General features: G+C 38.7%; 3 protein-coding genes across 4 annotated transcripts; 1 reads left to right on the top strand and 2 right to left on the bottom strand.

Annotated features, from left to right (window-relative positions):
- Positions 1 to 2,797: 2,797 nt before the first annotated feature.
- On the top strand, positions 2,798 to 8,078 carry LOC137934125 (plant UBX domain-containing protein 10-like). The gene is made up of 4 exons (XM_068778364.1): positions 2,798 to 3,878; positions 5,947 to 6,117; positions 6,309 to 6,512; positions 7,758 to 8,078. The coding sequence occupies exons 1-4, from the start codon at positions 3,066 to 3,068 to the stop codon at positions 7,986 to 7,988; spliced, it is 1,419 nt and encodes a 472-aa protein (XP_068634465.1). The 5' UTR covers positions 2,798 to 3,065; the 3' UTR covers positions 7,989 to 8,078.
- A 557-nt stretch (positions 8,079 to 8,635) lies between these two features.
- LOC137934390 (protein LEAD-SENSITIVE 1-like) lies at positions 8,636 to 11,878 on the bottom strand. 2 transcript variants are annotated; one of them, XM_068778678.1, is made up of 3 exons: positions 11,724 to 11,878; positions 11,442 to 11,627; positions 8,636 to 9,663 (listed from the first exon to the last, which is right to left on the bottom strand). In XM_068778678.1, exons 2-3 carry the CDS (start codon positions 11,533 to 11,535, stop codon positions 8,945 to 8,947), a joined length of 813 nt encoding a protein of 270 aa, XP_068634779.1. In that variant the 5' UTR covers positions 11,536 to 11,627; positions 11,724 to 11,878; the 3' UTR covers positions 8,636 to 8,944. The 2 variants fall into 2 exon arrangements, with proteins under 2 accessions (XP_068634779.1, XP_068634780.1); XM_068778679.1 differs by having other exon boundaries at positions 11,442 to 11,557; positions 11,724 to 11,874.
- A 1,653-nt stretch (positions 11,879 to 13,531) lies between these two features.
- Positions 13,532 to 17,711, bottom strand: LOC137935420 (pentatricopeptide repeat-containing protein At3g53170). The gene is made up of 4 exons (XM_068780075.1): positions 17,382 to 17,711; positions 15,692 to 16,768; positions 14,665 to 14,857; positions 13,532 to 14,465 (listed from the first exon to the last, which is right to left on the bottom strand). Exons 1-3 carry the CDS (start codon positions 17,709 to 17,711, stop codon positions 14,828 to 14,830), a joined length of 1,437 nt encoding a protein of 478 aa, XP_068636176.1. The 3' UTR covers positions 13,532 to 14,465; positions 14,665 to 14,827.
- Between the last annotated feature and the right edge of the window lie 575 nt (positions 17,712 to 18,286).

Raw genomic sequence — 18,286 nt, 5'->3', positions numbered from 1 at the left:
TTGGGGGTAGAAACCCTCGAAAATCAAATGTAAAAAAAATAAAGGTATTTTAGAATACCTCTTTCTTCTTTTCTCTCTCTCTCCTCCACCAATCCTCGAACCCGAATTCATTAGTGAATTTCACATCCTGAAACCAAAGGTCTCCAAGAGGATCGGTGTCATGCGTTAACCTCTTATTTATTTTTGTACTTATTTTGATGACCAATTTACCCTTTCGCTTTCATTTGCTTCAAAGCGCCTTCTTTGCCCTCGTTCGTCCAAAATAATTAATGTAGGTTTAATGACTTGATTCTTTTATTCTATTAAAAATCAAAATATTAAATTCATAAAATTAAAATTAAATATTCTATCCATAAAAGTCGAGGTATTTTGAAATACCTCTGTTTTTTTTTTGCTCTTTTTTTCTTCTCCACCAATCCTCGAAGTCGAAACCCACACATCAAGTGTCCCGGCTCAAAACCAGACGGGCTACGAGAGAACTGGTGTTATGCTACGGCCACTCTTTTATATTTATATTAAGTATATTTTTAGATGACCGATTTACCCTCGATTATTTTGATAATTCATCTGCGCGCTCGCTGTGATCGAATACAGAATGGACAGCATTCTGCGTCTCACCTTCTTTCTACCCGATTTCTGTTGCTTCAAAGCCTCTCGACGAAGACCCGTCTAAGCTACGGTTTCAAACTGCGACCTTCGGAGCAAGAGCTTTATGGATTACTTATCAGGACTTCCGCGGCTTCTGGTTTTGATGAAAAGAAACCAATGTTGCCCGAGATACTGAAGGCCGGGGACCTCGTTCTTCACGACCCAATTGACGAAATTCTCTGAATCGAAGGTGATGAGGGACGGGTACATCGTTTTAAATTGTAGGTTCCGATTGTGGAGTTGGGAATAGAAAGGAAGAGAGAAAAGAGGAATCGAGAAGAATAAGAAGAGGAACGGACAGGAAGAAAGAGAGAGCAGGAGAGGAATTTTTTTTTACAATCAATTAATAAAAAAATAAATTAAAATTGAAAATTCAAAGAGAGATAAAATCAATAACCGATAAATCTCATAAAATCAAGGAAGATGAAAATAAATATGAAAACGGGGAATCACCCCACCACAATGTGGTGGGTCCTCATGGGGCCCTATACCTATGAGTATACACGGGTGATAAGTGACATATTGGTGTCCCCACCAACTCTCTTGAGGGTAAGGGAATCTTGACCATGTCGAGTGTAACTCCTGGTGGCTCCAATAAATTCAGGTCCCCATATGTAGCAATGTTTCATGAGAAATCCAAGTGTTGTCTCAGTTTAGACGTCCCACCCAACGCACTAAGAAACATTGGACTTTACCGGTCCTAGTAAAATCCACTTGTTTGTCTAAAATAGCATCAATATAATTTTTTGTTGTTGGTGGGATGGGAAAAACGGCAGGATGCAAAGAAACTTGGTAGGGATAAGCATTGTATCTGACGGAGTAGTAGAGCCAAAAAAGGATTATCAGGAATAGATGAACTACCCTTGTATATTTTCAGATCTTCAATGTTAAAAGTAGAGTAAATTGACAATATAGGCATTAGATGATACTCTTTTGAGCACCTTAAATGTTAAAAGTAGAGTAAATTGACAACATAGGCATTAGATGATACTCTTTTGAGCACCTTAAATAGTGTTGCACTACAAGCTTACAACTTTTAAGTGTGAATCTGAACCATGATATTGTCACCTTCAATAAATTATGTAGCATGTTTGTGCATATCGGCATGAATTTTGTTCTAGGCATTATTTTGCATGAATGCATTTATTAACTTCAACATGCAATTCTAGGACTTTATGTGCAAATAAAATGCTAAGCTAAAAAACCCTAGCACGAGGAAACATAGGTATGACATCTAAAGGTTTTTGAGTCTAATACCATGGACAACTTGAAATAGACTCATACCTATTAACCTATTCACCGAGTTATTATATGCAAATTGAGTAGTTAGAAGAATTAAGCCACCAACAAGGCACCGAAATAAGTTCCCTAAACTCCGATTAACGACTTGAGTCTGACCATCAATATGTGGATGGTAGATAGTCGAAAATTTCAATAGTGTACCCACAAAGTTTTCCAAAAATAGTTTATAAAGTGAACATCTGTATCAAAAACTATGGTACGAAGAAAACCATATAACTTGACAATCTCATCAAAGGATAATTGAGAGACTTTGAATACATAAAAAATTTTAGTTCAAAGGATAAAGTGAGTCATCTTGGAAAAATGATCTACCGTGACATGACAAAGATAAAGAAGAATGTTCAGGTCTTGCCAGGGGCATGTCCTTCAGTCTGTGGATGGTAGATAGTCAAAAATTTCAATCGTGTACCCACTAAGTGCCACAAAGTTTTCCAAAAATAGCTTATAAAGCGAATATCCCTATCGAAAACTATGGTATGTAGAAAATCATTTAGCTTGACAATCTCATCAAGGAATAATTGAGAGACTTTGAATACATCAAAAGTTTTAGTTCAAAGGATAAAATGAGTCATCTTGGAAAAATGATCTACTGCGAAATGACAAAGATAAAGAGGTTTTTCCGAAAAGTATGTGGAAAACCTAAGACAAAGCCAATGTTGAGGTGAGCCAAGGGCATGTAGGGAACGGTAGGGATGTATGTAAATTAGTGGTTTGTTTCTTAATTTTACCCAATTAAGCCCAAATAGGCTTATGACGTCTATTTAAAAGCTGGCTAGCGAAATGTACATTCCACCTCCTCAATTGTAAAGGTCTTCGCTCTGTAAGGGTTCTTTATTTTATAACAACTGTCGTCCCCGGGCCATGACTTTTCTTAGTCCTGCAGCCCAACCAACTGAAGCCAACACATGCATCAACAAATGAATTTTAAAATAGGGTCTTAAATGATAGAATTTTCCGGAAAGATTTCAATTCTCATTCCCCCAATCTCCCTTCTACGACCTACTTCATCGTCTCCGTCTTTGCTTGCAGGTTTGAATTTCCATTGGCTCAAACCCTAACCCTCTCGATTCGGCGTTTCGTGCCCCCTTCTGCGGCTAACTCGGGGGGAGGGAGAGATGGTGGATTTCGGCGCCGATTCGAACGACAAATTGGCGTACTTCCAGGCCGTTACTGGCTTGGAGGATAGGGATCTCTGCGCTGAAATCTTAGCTGCGCATGGTTGGGATCTCGAGCTTGCCGTCTCGGCTATAACGTCCACGTCCTCGAGTGCTGGAGTGTCTGGCGCTGCCGGGAGTAGTGGGCCGCCGAATTCCGGGGAGCGGCGGGATGTGGATGCATCGGGGAGGGAGCCTGGTGACATGCCCGTGGCTCAGTCTCCGGGAGTGGCGTGGAAACTCATTACCCTGCCTTTTACTGTCATCTCCGGCAGCCTGGGTTTGATTTCCGGTGCGGTGGGACTCGGATTTTGGGTCGCTGGAGGAGTTCTCAACTACTCCATGAGCATGCTGGGTCGGCGCTCGCCTTCTGGTGGGGCGGCCGGCGATGACTCGTCCCCGTTGACGTCTATTTCTGCAGTAGCTTCTGAGGCGTTGGATTTTGTTGCTGCGTTCGAGAGGGAATATGGGTCGTCTCACCCGGGTTTCGTGACGGAAGGCTTCATGGATGCTTTGCAGAGGTCTAGACAATCGTTTAAGCTCCTGTTCGTGTATCTTCACTCACCGGATCATCCGGACACGCCAGCCTTTTGTGGAGGAAGCTTGTGTTCTGACCCTGTGGTGGCTTTTATAAATGAGAATCTTGTTTCGTGGGGAGGGAGTATTCGGGCTAGCGAGGGCTTCAAAATGAGTAATAGCTTGAAGGCTTCAAGGTTTCCTTTCTGTGCTGTCGTTATGGCGGCTTCTAATCAGAGGATTGCATTACTTCAGCAGGTAATTAAATGTTTTGGGCAATTTCTTCTGAAATCTAGTTTGTGGTTGTTATCGTGTTCTTTTGTCCTTTTGCACTTCAAAACGGAAGGGAAGGGTTGGGGATAACAGCCATAACTTGGTACTTCTAAAAAAAAATCATTTTTTATTTGGAAAAGACAAGAAATTGAATGACGATCGATGTACTTTGAAAAGGAATTGATGTCTCGTAATATGTTCTGTATCAGTTATGTAAGGGGCTATAGACCAACACAGTTGTACAATTAGCCCCGGTTAGACTCTGTGTACCTATATGGTAACGGGTACCAATATGTGGCCATTGGAGCATTCTATAACATGGAACTTTAAATTTGGAAAGACTGCAAGGTTCACATACTCTGAACTATCTATAATGGTTCTTAAAATTGACAGAAGTTGTCTCTTTAATGGTCCATTGGTCTCACTGCTAATGACAGTGTCACCAGTATTCATAAAATTGATAAAAAGGTATCACTCCAGTGCAGTGCTTAGATGGGGCTTTGGGTGGCTCTGCCTCTCAGTAGTGTCTCAACAGGGTTTTTAATGGCATCATGGACATTGCTTCCCAGTTGATGCAACTTGGATGCACACCCTGCATGAAGCCAATGCTCTCTAAAATCGGGACATCAACATCTTATTGGAGTCTCATTTCTCCCTTCTTCCACTGACACTTCTTTCTTGTTTTGTTTTGTTTGATTTATACTGTATCTTCTATTTTCTTTTCTCCTTTTGTGCTTCTTGCTCCATAAGAAAATTCTCTGTTCAGTTGCATTAAGTAAATTGAAAAAAACCAGCTCCCATTTTTATGTCAACTGCACTTAGAATGGCATGAAGAGGCTTTCAGGATGTACTTCCAAAACATGTAGACTAAAGAGAGTCCCTATAATGCTTCAAAAAAAAGAATGAAAGAAAATGAGTTCTTAGGAGAGACACATGAAAACAGTTTCCCCCATTCAGTGGGTGTTGATGTCAGCATACATGTATACATGTTTGGATGGTGTTCATTAAGAAAGCCTGATAAACCCACCAGAATTTGAAGCATTTTGTTCCACTCTTTTTAAGTAGCTGTGTGTCATCTTCTTCAGCCCTCTTTCTTGTTTACTGTTTTTTTTTTTTTTCAGAAATGTTGAAAGTTTTTGTTTAAAAGAATTTAGAAAATTGCAGCTGGGTAGCAATAGGTGTCTTAGCCCAACATGCTAGGGACAGAGCAACTCAAGCTTCAGATACAATAGGGGATGTCCTTGCTTATTACGATATGACTTTAGGAGGCTCCTTCCTCTGTTGAGTCTGAGACTGAATCTACTGACCTTAAGATTGGCTGCCATGAGACATCCAGGGAGGAAGCCTTGGCTTTATCATAAATGTGCCGTAGCTGGCCAAAGAGGGCTTTATTCTTAGAAATCCAAGAGATGACAGTGGAAGAATTCCCTTCTATCATAACTGCACTGGGGAAACTTTGCAATATAGCTTAGCCCTTTAAAACAAAGCACCGGGCTCTACATTGCTGAGTCACTAGGACCTGCTGGCCCACTGAATGCCTGCAGCACTGACTTTGAATGGTTGCAAATAACACAACTAATGGTTTCTGCCATGGAGTTCTACATTGAACTTCTGTAAAAGTTTAGTTTTAAGCTACCTCCTGGAGGTTGAGGCTGAGGAGGGGACATCGTTGGAGAGGCATCTCTGAAATTAGCAACTAGTGAACAACATCTCCATATCACTGAGCTGGACAGAGAGATGCCGGAAATCTTCTTCTTTGCTTTCTTTTCTTTCACAAAAATAACATCTGGATGAATAAAAGTATTTCAGTAACTCAGATATAGAGGAAGGATTTCATTAATTGGTTACTTCTTTTTTATAAAATTTATTTTACCACAGAAGACTTGTAAGACTCAGGTGATACGTGAATTCATGTCTTGAATTACCATGCGATCTTGTTTATGTTGCAAAATGTCATCCTTCCTCTTTTCCTTTTCTCATTTTGTTTTCTTGTGGGAACTAAAGATATAATTTGTTGTCAACAATCTTTTTTTTTTTTTTTTTTACCTCCTAGATCGAAGGTCCACGATCTCCTGAACAAATGCTTACAATTCTTCAAAAAGTGGTTGAAGACAGTGCTCCTGTACTTGTGGCTGCTAGGCTTGAAGCAGAAGAAAGACAGAGTAACATGCGCTTAAGAGAGGAGCAAGATGCAGCATATAGAGCTGCACTTGAAGCTGATCAGGTGCATTATATCTTCAACTTTTATTCCCTCTTTGCTTTGGATGTAGTTCTGAATTGCAATTGGGAAGATTTCCTTGCGGTTTTTCTGCTGTCTTCTTTCCTAGGAAAGGATAAAAGAAAGAAGCACAGCAGTTACTGGTATATCTTCTAATTCTCATGATGTATGTGGTGCTTGATATGTAATGTCAACAGGCTAGAGAACGGCAGAGAAAAGAAGAACAGGAGCGATTGGAAAGAGAAGCCGTAGAAGCTGAAAGGAAAAGAAAGGAGGAGGAAGAAGCTCAAGAAAGAGCTGTGCGGGAAGCTGCTGAGAAGGAAGCCACACTAGCAAGAAGGCGGCAGGAAAAAGCTATGTCATTGGGTGTTGAGCCTGACAAGGGGCCCAATGTTACACAGGTACGTCAAGCCAGTGCTAACTCCTTTTTCGAATGGTAGAGGTAGTTCAATTTTCATATATATATATATTCTTTTCCTTTTCAGTACCAAACAATACTATCTCTATATATTATGCTCATAAACTCTGAATGTTGATAGAAATTTGGTTTTTTGACGCATCGCATATGAAATAGACAGTGTCATGTAAATATTTAGCAGTTCCCTAGATATTTGAGTGAACTGATGTGCACATACGGTTGGTAGTGCTGAAGAAGGAAATGATTCCAAATCAACTAGGAAATGGCTTCAGAGTAGAACCAACCACGTTATATGTCAGTTTCTGTTTATATTACATCCTTTTAGACATCTTCATTTGCTCCATATAGGTCCATGTCAAATTTCAATATGTTTTATATTATGTGGGTCGTCCGACTAGCCTACTTTCTTGTTTTTGCCACCAAATGCAATAATTTCTCATTATTTATTTTGAACACATTTTTCATGCTTTTTACATTTCCAAGACTGAATTTCAACAAGGTAAGCCTTTCCTTTGTCTATTATGGAACTCTTCTCCTACCACACAGCCATCTTCCTCTGTTTGAAATGTCCCTTTGTCGAGCATTCTTCTTGCTTCTTGTGGTTGAATCCATACAAGCATATCCTTCTCAAATGATTTAAGCTCTGTGGTATGTTGTTATGGTCAATTTTTTTAAAAGGTATATGGTGATTTTATGTGTGAAAATCACCTGTCAAATTGTGTTAAAGCTCAGACCCTTTTTATCATATGAAATAACGGTAGCTTGAATTGCTTACTAAAATGTGTATTTAATCCAGCTTATTCATGATTTCTGTCATGTAGTAGTTGGAACTGCTGGGCTTTATATGCGATATGAGCTTCTTCTTTTTCTTTTTATTTATTTATTTATTTTTCTATCTGAAACGGCGTATGAGCTGGTTTTAGTATCACTGGCTGGTAGTATGAAACGGCTCTACATTTAAAAAAAAAAAAAGTATGAAAAGGCTCTACACTTTCTTTATTTTCCAGCTGTGGCAAAGTGACAAGAGGAAGATGTAATGGTACAGATGTCTTGTTTGTGGGGCTTTTCTATTTGTATTTAGTAGCTTTCTTTTGGATATTTGTAATTTCATTACTTCAATAGTGATCTTTTTAAGCTACTGCTTTGTTATTGATTATCAAAACCTCATTTCGTGAAGTCTTATTTTATTAGAATGTTAATTAGTTAATGATGTCGTTTGTCCTATCAGGTACTTGTGCGGTTCCCCACTGGAGAGCGCAAAGAGAGAAGATTTCATAGTACGGTCACTGTGCAATCTCTCTATGAATTTGTCGATTCATTGGACTGCTTGAAAGCTGAGAAATACAGTCTGGTGTCAAACTTTCCTAGGGTTGTCTATGGCCCAGAAAAGCTTCCACTTTCACTGAAGGATGCAGGTTTGCATCCACAGGCAAGCCTATTTGTGGAGGTGGATTTATGAGGGAAAAGGTAATGTGGTAACTGAAAAGGATCTAATCGTCCTTTCCTTTTCTGTTTTTTCTTTCCCTTAAATAGGATGGCATGAAATTGATCCCTGCCTTGTATAAAAGGGTTACTTTGATGATACTCAAGAAAACCTTCTCTGTAACCGGAGTTGGAAAAATGCCATTTTCCCTTGGTGAATCTATCACCATGGTCTACAGAGATATTAGAAGTATAAATTTTCATTTAAAGCTGTTAGCGTATTAAGATGTTTGGAGGTTGTTCAAGGAGTTTGAGACATCTTGGAACCTGTGGATATGCCATAAAGTTTCCTTATTGCAACGCCTTTTGGCCTTCGATCGTTCTGGCGAAATGGGTTGAATCAGTAGAGGGACACAAGTTTTGATATTAGGAATCACACGTAGAAACATGGGTAAGATTATGGAAACCACTACAGCTTGTGCTCATTCAGGAAGAACTGAGCAATATCTTCCTCAACTGTGGGGAAAAATGATTAGTACCAGTCTTGGCTTGAGCTCTGTTATTAGTACCAGTCTGAAATGGAGGTGGAAATCAGATTATCCTGATGACTAGAATTGCTAGCACTGGCACCTGCAATTGATCGTTGAACTAGGTATCGCTCTCTTACAGGAATTGAGACAAAAGTACTCAAATATTTTTTCTCCTCTACCTGTTGTTTACGATTAGAACTAGAGTTAATTAGGAAGCATTTAAAAGTAAGAAAGACTAGCAAACACAAGCTAAGTGCAGAAAACAGTTGTTGATTCACCAAATGTATCTAAATTGAGAACTAAACCATGTACAAATTTGTCATGGGAACAACAGCACTACAATCAAGACAACCCAGAAATCTACTTATTACCAACTTATTAGGACAACCGAATCAAAGCCAAACTAAACCCAATGAAGCACTTCAATTTACTCAACCACACACCACGCTGCACCTAAGCTATGCTACCTGGATTTCTTCTGTGGAGGTTCTTTACTTTGGGCCTTTTCTTCAGTATCCTCTTCTTCAGATGAATCCTGTTCCGTTTCTGCCAAGCTTAGGCTCGTTGCCATCTCCTCAACTGGCACCTTGACGACGTCTGTTCTAACTCCAATATCAGTGGCATACCTGCTCATGCAATACATTCCAGCAGTCACTGTGGCCACACCAACGGGACCTGGTATTAATAACTTCAAAGGTGATGAAACAAGAGCTGCTACTGGGACCCCCATGAAGGAAGAAGCTTGACCACTCATTCCCGTCCCGGACTTGTCAAGAACCAGTAGACCTGTTTTGCAGTAAAGTGCAAAGTCCTCACAGTTGTTCTGAAATACATCATAGTTTCCAAACCCTTTCTGAAGCAGATACATAGCTCTGTGGACTACTGTTTCTGGTGGGTCTGATTCTGCGGTTGTACAGGTTCCTCCCCGGAGTTTAGCAAGAAAAATGGATGGAGCTGCTCCATATTCGAAGCAGTAGAGAGAGCCGCCATCAAGGAAGCAGTCCAAGCAGGTGAGGACAACCCCGCTGTCTGGTAGGCTGAATCCGCAGTCTGGGAAAATCTCACAGATTGACAAGGATTTCTCACTTGAAGAACCAGAAGAGTCTATTGAAGTACCAGTCAGTGAAGTCATATCCTTCTTGCGTCTGAAGTGAACAACTTTAGAGCCCCCGACATAAATACCTGTTGCAAATTCAAGAGTGCATAACATTAAAGCTATTTATAGTGCACTTTTTGTTCAACAAATGCATGCGCAGCCTTAAATTTACTTATAATTCACTGTTCCGCATGGTGGAATGAATTTGACTTGACTCCTGAACGGATTAGATATAGAGATAATTTATCCAACTAGTCTTCTTCTCAGCAACAAAACTTTATGAATCTATGCACTTGGGTGCAAACGGTACTAATAGGTTTTTACACAGAAGAGGGGGTTGGGAAGGATTAAATTTAGTTCATGGTATGCAATTGAAGCAACACATAAGTAAACCAGTTCTGCAAGTTTTCATGAAGCCAGGCTGGACTCAGGTTACAGCAGAGTTCGAGCAGAATACTCAAAACCAACAATACTCTCTTTCCTCCAAGCACCAGGCCAGAATCCAGCCAGTTTGGTATATGAACTATCTGAGCTCCTACTGGCCTGGTTCTTCTGGTCTCTTCTAGACTTGAAGAAAGGAAGAAGATGCAGACTATCAGATTAAAGTTAATATCATGTAAGCTACTGAAAATCTTATAAACTGGCAATAGTTATTCAAACCTGATGTTTGAAACCCCGTTTTGCTCTGTTTTTTGAATGTTGTTTACAAACAACACCTAATACCCCTGGTAAGACATGAACATACAACCTCACTCTAAAAACCTGTCAATCCACATATTATTCTATTTGAAAAATTAAGAAGTAGATGATTGAGTGATAACTGTGGTATTGTCACTTGTAAACAATTTATAGTATTAAAAGCTAAACCACAGAGATGTACTACACAGCTATAAACTTTGTAAAAAATCATTAAGAAACTGCTCATAGCAAAGGTCAAGAATGAAAAAATTGTCACCGGCAATAATTTGAAGGTTAACAATGAAGAAATTGACATATATAGTAAGGGATAAAAGCAATGTTGAGATGCAGATTTGGATAAATGAGCTTCAATATGACATATACATGCTACAGAAGCCATGAATCTTTACAGGATCTGCACTGCCTCTGACAACTCGTAATAAACATGGCAGATGTATTACTGGAAAAAATCTGGAGTTTAAGTCTCATCTTAGTGCGACCCTACTCAGTTCATAACTATCTTCTTGTTTTCTTCCTACTGAGAAAACAACAATAGCTGCACAACTATTGACATTGATACTACCAAAGACTTTGTAAAAGTGAAACTTAGCAAGTTATCCCCTTCACCATAATTAATCACTACTTTTCACCCAACAGAAAACCACACAGAACTTGCGAACTTTTGCCAATTTAGTTGGCAATTTTGGATTCCTACAAACTTCCTGAGTTCATTGTCCAGACCTTTTTTACTACCCTTCTCAAGCGATCGACATGTTTCAGGTTTGCAAGCAACTAAATTTAAGAAAGGAATCAACCATCTCTCGGTTAACAATTTTTAAAAAGAAAATAATAATCTCTCGATGGAAGATATCAGATCAAGGAAACCCTTTTATCCTGATCTTGTTCATAAAAACAACAGAAACAATAAAAAACCAAGTACAATAACCTCGTCAGGGAAAGCGTAGGACAGGTGGTTCAGTTCACTCATTACATTTTTAGCAAATCCAATATGATTTCAGCAATTGACGTAGAAACCCAAGCCAATGCTGGCATGATCATCACTTTGTTACATGAACATCTGCTGTAATTTCAGAAAAAAAAAGGAAGAAAAACAAAAGAAAGGACATAACAGGTAAGAAGGAAAAAGGGAAGTCGGATTCTAACGATGAAGAAGGAACTGCATTACCGTGGTGCGAGTAAGCATAGATAGCTCTCCACGAGTAGATATGGTCACCGGCCTTGATCTGGTCTCTCTCCACTTTGTTCGAGAGGAAACCCATCACCAAATTCTCTTCACTCTCCCTTCAATTCAACCACCGACAAAAATAACACAAGTGAAGCCCAAAGACAAGGAAACAGCCAAGAAATTCCTCTGTAGGTTCATAACGTATTTGCAAAAAGAACAAACAAAATTTCAGTGTTCGTGGCAGATGAGACGAACTGGTAATGCATTCTTCAAACTCTTTACCTGCTAAGCTGACTGCCGCACCCACTGTTTACCAAGTGATGGGCGTCTATTTTTATATGCAAAACTTGCTCCTGGTTGATTGGCTGATCGGCATGGAACTATTCCAGTATTAATTAAATATATTCACGTACGAATATTGTATTTCTGCAATCTTTTACAAAAAAAAAAAAATGTAGGAGTGTTGAACAAGGTTAGTATAATAATCGAAAAGGGGGAGTCGGAGATTACGAAGCGTGATGTTTAGTTTACCATCCTCACCAAGATTTTGATTTTTTTCAAATCATGGGGATACACAGAAGAATAAGTACAATCAATGCAGAGGCGGAGAGGCGCCATCAAGATGTGGTCCGTATACTTCATCGAGTAGTCGGCAGAATACATTGATCGTAGTTTCAATGTGATGCTGTGATCTGAAATTTCTTGATTCTTGATCACTCGTATAAACTGAGGGCATTTGATGAACCTGGAACAGATTTCAGTGATGTTAATGTTGTTCAAAAGAGTTTCTCAGAGCTTAATCCCATAATTTGGGTCTTTTTCAAAGCATGCTAAAGGCGACTGAGTGGTCCAGTCCAACTCGGGTGAGGATCCTATGGTGGAGGAGGATGATGAAAGTTGTCCGTAGTGCATCTCACTACGAAAAGAGGAAATTATGGGAAAAAAGGCAGTCAGCTGGGTGCCTAGGGGGGTCTTCAGCTTCCAAATCGCTCAAAGTCAAACTGGTTTGTAAAACTGTCGAGCTCGATTCGTTAGCATATATTTACATTTTACTCTAATTATTTTCATTAATTCCTTCCAAATTTAAACCCGAGTTTAAGTTTAAAGTATTTGGATAAAACCAAACTCGAACATATGTAAGTTCAAAATTCATTAATTCCTTCCAAATTTAAACCCGAACTTGAGTTCGAAGCATTTGGATAAAACTAAACTCAAAGATATGAGGTTCAAACTTGACTCGGCCCAATGCCAACCCCTACTCACAGCTATGTTGGGCGTCTTTGGGTTCTATGGGGGGACCAACAACAACCTAACTTTAGGTGCCATTATGGAAATTGCACCGCACTGGCACTGGAAAAGTGAAATTTAGCATTAGAATATGCTCCCGAAGCTTTTAAATCATTACTTTCATAGTCACTCCAACCAGACGAACAAACCTGGAACCAGAGGATTCACGGGTGACGGCAAAATAAAAGAGTCACCGAGTTGAAAATTGAAATCCTCGACTGTTCTTCTTTTCTTGAACAAATTGTACGCAAAATTGGCGTCGCCCGGACTCGAACCGGAGACCTTCAGAGTGTTAGACTGACGTGATAACCAACTGCACGATGACACCAGAAGCTGAAAATTTATTGTAATATAAAATTATTAATTTTTAACCATTATGTATTAAATTGATCTTATATGTAAAATTTAATTTTAAAAGCTAACCTTAATTTATTTCCTAAAACTTATGTAAATTTATTAAAGATAAATATGTACTGAAAATTATTTATAAGAGAAATTATAGTTTATTAATTTGTCTAAAATTATCTCTGAAAAGCTCAATAAATTTACATAAGTTTTAGGAAATAAATTAAGGTTTTTTTTTTTTATTGAAATGAAGCATTTAGTAGCTATAAATTAAAAATAATTCAAACGTAATTTAGACCTTATTAGTTCACAATCCACATGAAATCTTGAGAAGAAAATCATCCATGATTCCATTTTTGTTCTTTTTGAGAAGACATAAACCTAAATAAATAACACAAAAAAGGTTCTAATTACAGGAAAGTCTTTTCAACTGAAAACAGAAACAAATATGCAGCCAGGATGCAATGCAATTTGTTAAAACCCAACCACCAGTTTTAAAACTTCTTTCTAGACCCCCAGCAACCCACCTTACCAGGTTCATGATTGAAACTGACTTGTCCATCCAAAAGTACTATAAAATAAGAAGAGCAAGCAGAATACAAATGATTCGGAGAAAACCAACTATGGCAGGAAACTGGAAGGTATTATACTGAAATTATAGCAAAACCTAGTTAAAACAAAATATGATCCATTGAAAGTCAAGCATGGACAGCTAAGAGGTTGATTAGTGAGAGAATGGAGACTGAATCCCATCTGCAGGCTTCATGTGGCTTGAACTTGAGAAATGGAAGAAGAGAAGAAGCTGCAGTCCACTTTGGAAATTTGTCATTTTATGTGTTGCTGAACCGTTTGGCATCTTCATAGGAGCGGAATCGGCCCAATAGTACAGCTGAAGCCACCTCTTCTGGTGCACATAGGAAGACATCAGAGCATCGTCACTTTGCAAATACATCACATGGAATGGCTCTGCAACCATTCTGCCCTGAAAGAGCAAAACGCCTCATTTCCTTCCTTCCAAGCTGTTATCTGGTTGTGATCAAGAAAACGCTTCTACTAATCTTTCACTTTAATAGTTTTTTTTTTTTTTTTTTTTTTTCTACAGAAGCAACTCAAAGTCAAAACAGCACTAGCATTTGGTTCCATCTGCACTTCTTGGGTGGTTGTCACTCACTTAAGTAGATAAGATTCGCTGAGCAGACAGGAGATCCTCTGAAATGTAATAGAAGATAAAGAAGGATGTAGTATTGGTGCTGAGATAAGTGGGTACATAAGTATGAGCTCGGTTTAACCACCTCATGAAACTACCTCTATTTTCAATATCTTTTCTTAAATGCTCCTTTCAGACTTCTCTCTATGCTTTAACATTCTGCCCTAGCACAGTGGCCAACCATTCTGCAAAAGAGTAGAACTCCAGTTATTTTTTTTGGTTCAAGATGATTCATGCCAGCCTTCCATAACACAGGTTTAGGGTGTTGGAGCAGATGGCCGGGGAGAGAGGCTTACTAGACCTTGCCAAACAATCCAGTTTTGTCTTAACACATTAGAAAAACCTTTAGGAAAAATGGCTATTGATAAAGAGAACGGTATTTACCTTTTTCAAATTGAGACCCAAATTGATATAGATCATCTCATCATTATGTCTTTTCAAGATTCAACCACCATCAGAGTAACACAGTATGGAGATGAAAATCCTTGGTTTGCAACTACCAAAGCACATGGTAGATTTCTCAATTTCACTTTCCAATTGCAGCTAATTATGTCAATTTTTTCTCATTAACTAGTTCCTGCAAGAACAAGAAAGAATTAAGAGCAACAGCTGAGCAGCCATTAATCACTAAAAGTGCTCTTGCACTAAAACAGAATGATGTTTTGCAACTTGTCATCTATTTTTCCCAGAAAAGACAAATTGTACATTCTCACAGGACTTCCCTTATGGTGAGTCTGTGGCCCACATATAGAGGCCAATTATATCAACATTTCTGATCAGCAAATGTATCTCTCACATGTCCAGAGAAGCTGCATTAGGAGCTAAAGTTTATGCTACATATCAAAACATCATTCATCTGTGCTTAAATCTTTTGAAGCTTTAGAGTGCCATTATCCTCATCATACTCTTGTCCCAACTCTATTAGGTTTAGCCACACATCCCTTCCTGCATTCTGCTAAATCATTTGATACCTCAATTGCCAGGACAGGCTTCTCCAATTTTTCTTAACCCCTTGATACGTTTCATTTTCGGTCTATCTATCTCTTGTTAATCCTGCAAACAACTTTGACAAAGGCCTCCTAACTGGGGCATAAGTCTCAGTAGAATACAGCAAAACAACTTGAAACGATTCCCTCATTTTTCCATCACTTGGTGTCCTCTTAAATTTTCTAAGGCATTCAGAAATAATTTTTTGTCTTTTGCGGTTTTGCTACAGCTCTAATTTAACAAGATTCTCAACTATGTCATCCTGAGTCTAAGTATCATGACAAGATTCAGACTGGAACCTATAAAGAAAAGATTATGGTTTGCAATAAAAATAAAAAAACATGGTTAACCATCAGACATCAACGAGTTGTAAATCAGACTATAGATTTCAGAAGAAAAAAAATAAATTAAAACACCAACTTACCTGATACATGAGCTCCAATTCCTTAATGGCCTCTACCATGCCTTGGCCGTTGTATGCATGGCGCATAGTTGCAAAAGTAATGGTATCGGGGTTGCATTTACATTCCTTCATATAAGTAAGCATCTCCTCCATCTTTTCCACTTGACCAGCCTGTCCATAGGCACTAATGATGCAATTAAAAAATGGTGTGTCCAAGACCACATCAGAGTTCTCAATTTGCCTCCTGATTGAGCTAATCCTTGCCAAGAGCCCTGCTTTACTATATCCACTAACAAGTGAACAAAAAGTAATAGAGTTTGGCTTCATTCCTTGATGCTTCATTAGTCGGAAAAAGTAATCCATCGTTTCAATGTTGCCGGCTTTCCCATAAGCCTCAATAATAATGTTGTATGTAACAATAGTTGGGGAAAAAAATCTTTTCTTCATAAACTTCAGAACTGAATATATTTTATCAAACATACCCACTCTGCCATATGACTTTATCAAGATATTGAATGTCTTTATATCTGGTGTGACCCCCATGTGCTGAAATTCATCATACCATTTTTCCATTTTCTCAATCTCTCCACTACTTCCATAAGCCCAAATGAAAGAGTTCAATGTGAAAACATCAGGAAGGCACTGCCCACTTTCAAGCATATCAGAAAGAGAATTCTCCATCAGTTCAAAAAAACCTGCCTTACCATACCCATCAATTATAGTATTGAATGTAACAGCACTACATTCAATCCCCAAATATGACATATCATTTAGAATTTTTCTGAATAGATCAAATCGCTGGTGCTTACAACAGGTATTAATGAGAATTGTGTATGTGAAAACATCAGGTATGCATCCAGAAACAGACTTCATCTCATCAATAGTAAGGAATGCCTCATCAAAAAGACCACTCATGCCATAAACCCCCACAAGAGACGTGTAAACATCCAAGGTTGGCTCGAGACCCTCAGACAGCATGGTTCGGAAGAGGGAGATTGCATGTTCTGGTTGCTTGGACTTCCCGAGCATGGTTAATAGTTTAGCATATGTTTGACATTTTGGAACATACCACTGCTGCTTCCGTAGCAATTTGAAAATCTACAGACAATAGATGAACATGAACTTAAATATATGTCATGAAACAAGCAGGAAAGATTTCTATTTCTCGATATAGCTAGATATCTAAAAGAAAATTTGAGAACAATGGAGTTAGTCCACGAAATGCTGGCGCACAATTGCAAGAGATCTATAAAACAGTAGCTCAAACCACAATGAATGGGACAAACTGTTTCCGACGTATTCATTTTTATAGAAAGAAATCAAATTTCTACACTTCAAGAGCAAAAACTGTCCAAAAATCCATTAGACGTGCCAACCAATGATCTTGTTTTGTGATTAAAGATATACATATTGAGTTTACATCAGCTGAACAAAACGAGAATCCAGTAAACGCAAAGCAAACACTTTCTGCAGTCAGAAAGCTAACCGTAAGTACTAAAAAAGAATTTTTCAATGAAGAGTAAATAAGCACCACATTTTTTGAGAGTTGTTTCACTGCTCAACTAAGCAGTTTTCTTGCTCATAGAGTAGCAAAATTGAAGAGGTTTCACCTCATATATCACTAAACAACAAATTTAACTCGAAGAATTGAACTCGACGGAGAATGGGCAGAAGCAAAAGAGCACAAAAAACTCAACGTAAATCCACGGACCTTCAGAGCAGACTGCCATTGCTTACTCTGTATCGACTCATCCAAAGCATCCAGAACTGCCTTGGGCCAAAGATTAGACAGCTTCGAAGTGGCACTCGCTTTCCTCTCTATATTTCTTACCGCAGCTTCGGCTATTAAAATGTGGGAAAGTTTCTTTTTAGACTCCCTTTGAAACCCTTTCGACGTCTCGATACTACCCTTCGCCGACTTAACCAAGAAAAGTGGCGGTTTTTCCGTTGGTCTCCAATTTCCCGGAACGAAGGGAAGCCGTATGGTCAGAGAGGAAGACGTCAAGCGCCCACTATAGATATCTGCAGGCCGGAGCTCCATTGTTCACTTCCAGGGGAACGGGGACCTTTCTTGCGACTATAGATAAAGCCTGAATAAATAAAAGAAAACTTAATAAATAAAATAAAAATAGAAAAGTAATAATAAATATTATAAAAAGAGAAGTAATTTATCTAAGCAATATTATAAACCACATACAAATTCTTATTATTAAATATTCAGGGATAAGCCAGTGAGGATTTCTTCTGTGCTTGCTAACGCCGAAAGCTTGTTTTAGTTTTGGTTGGAAGAAGAAGAAGAAGAGAGGTAGGCTTCTTTTTCTCCAACTTCTAGATTACTATGTTTTCTGTTATTTTCCTCGTTCTACTACCTGCTATCAGTTTCAGCCTCTCAATTTTGGGTCGTAACAGTTATTATCTGATCATGATCATGATCATCCTTGACTATCAACGCTATTTCATCGCTCGTATCCTCTAAAGAACAAAAAGAACATTATCAGAGCAGTGAGTTTTAGCCAACTCTTTATTCCATACCTCCTCTTCCCGGTAGTAAGAGAAAAGAGTAAAAGAGAAAAACATGGACGCCTTGCCATCCGTTGTTTTCGAAGTGGGGAAATA

Source organism: Aristolochia californica, unplaced genomic scaffold (assembly GCF_029961685.1).
Source record: "Aristolochia californica isolate CCGP_79_NKW_82.1479 unplaced genomic scaffold, dmAriCali1.0.hap1 SCAF_6, whole genome shotgun sequence".
NCBI lineage: Eukaryota > Viridiplantae > Streptophyta > Magnoliopsida > Piperales > Aristolochiaceae > Aristolochia > Aristolochia californica.
The sequence above is the reverse complement of the archived record's forward strand: the minus strand, read 5'-3'. Positions and strand labels throughout refer to the sequence as shown.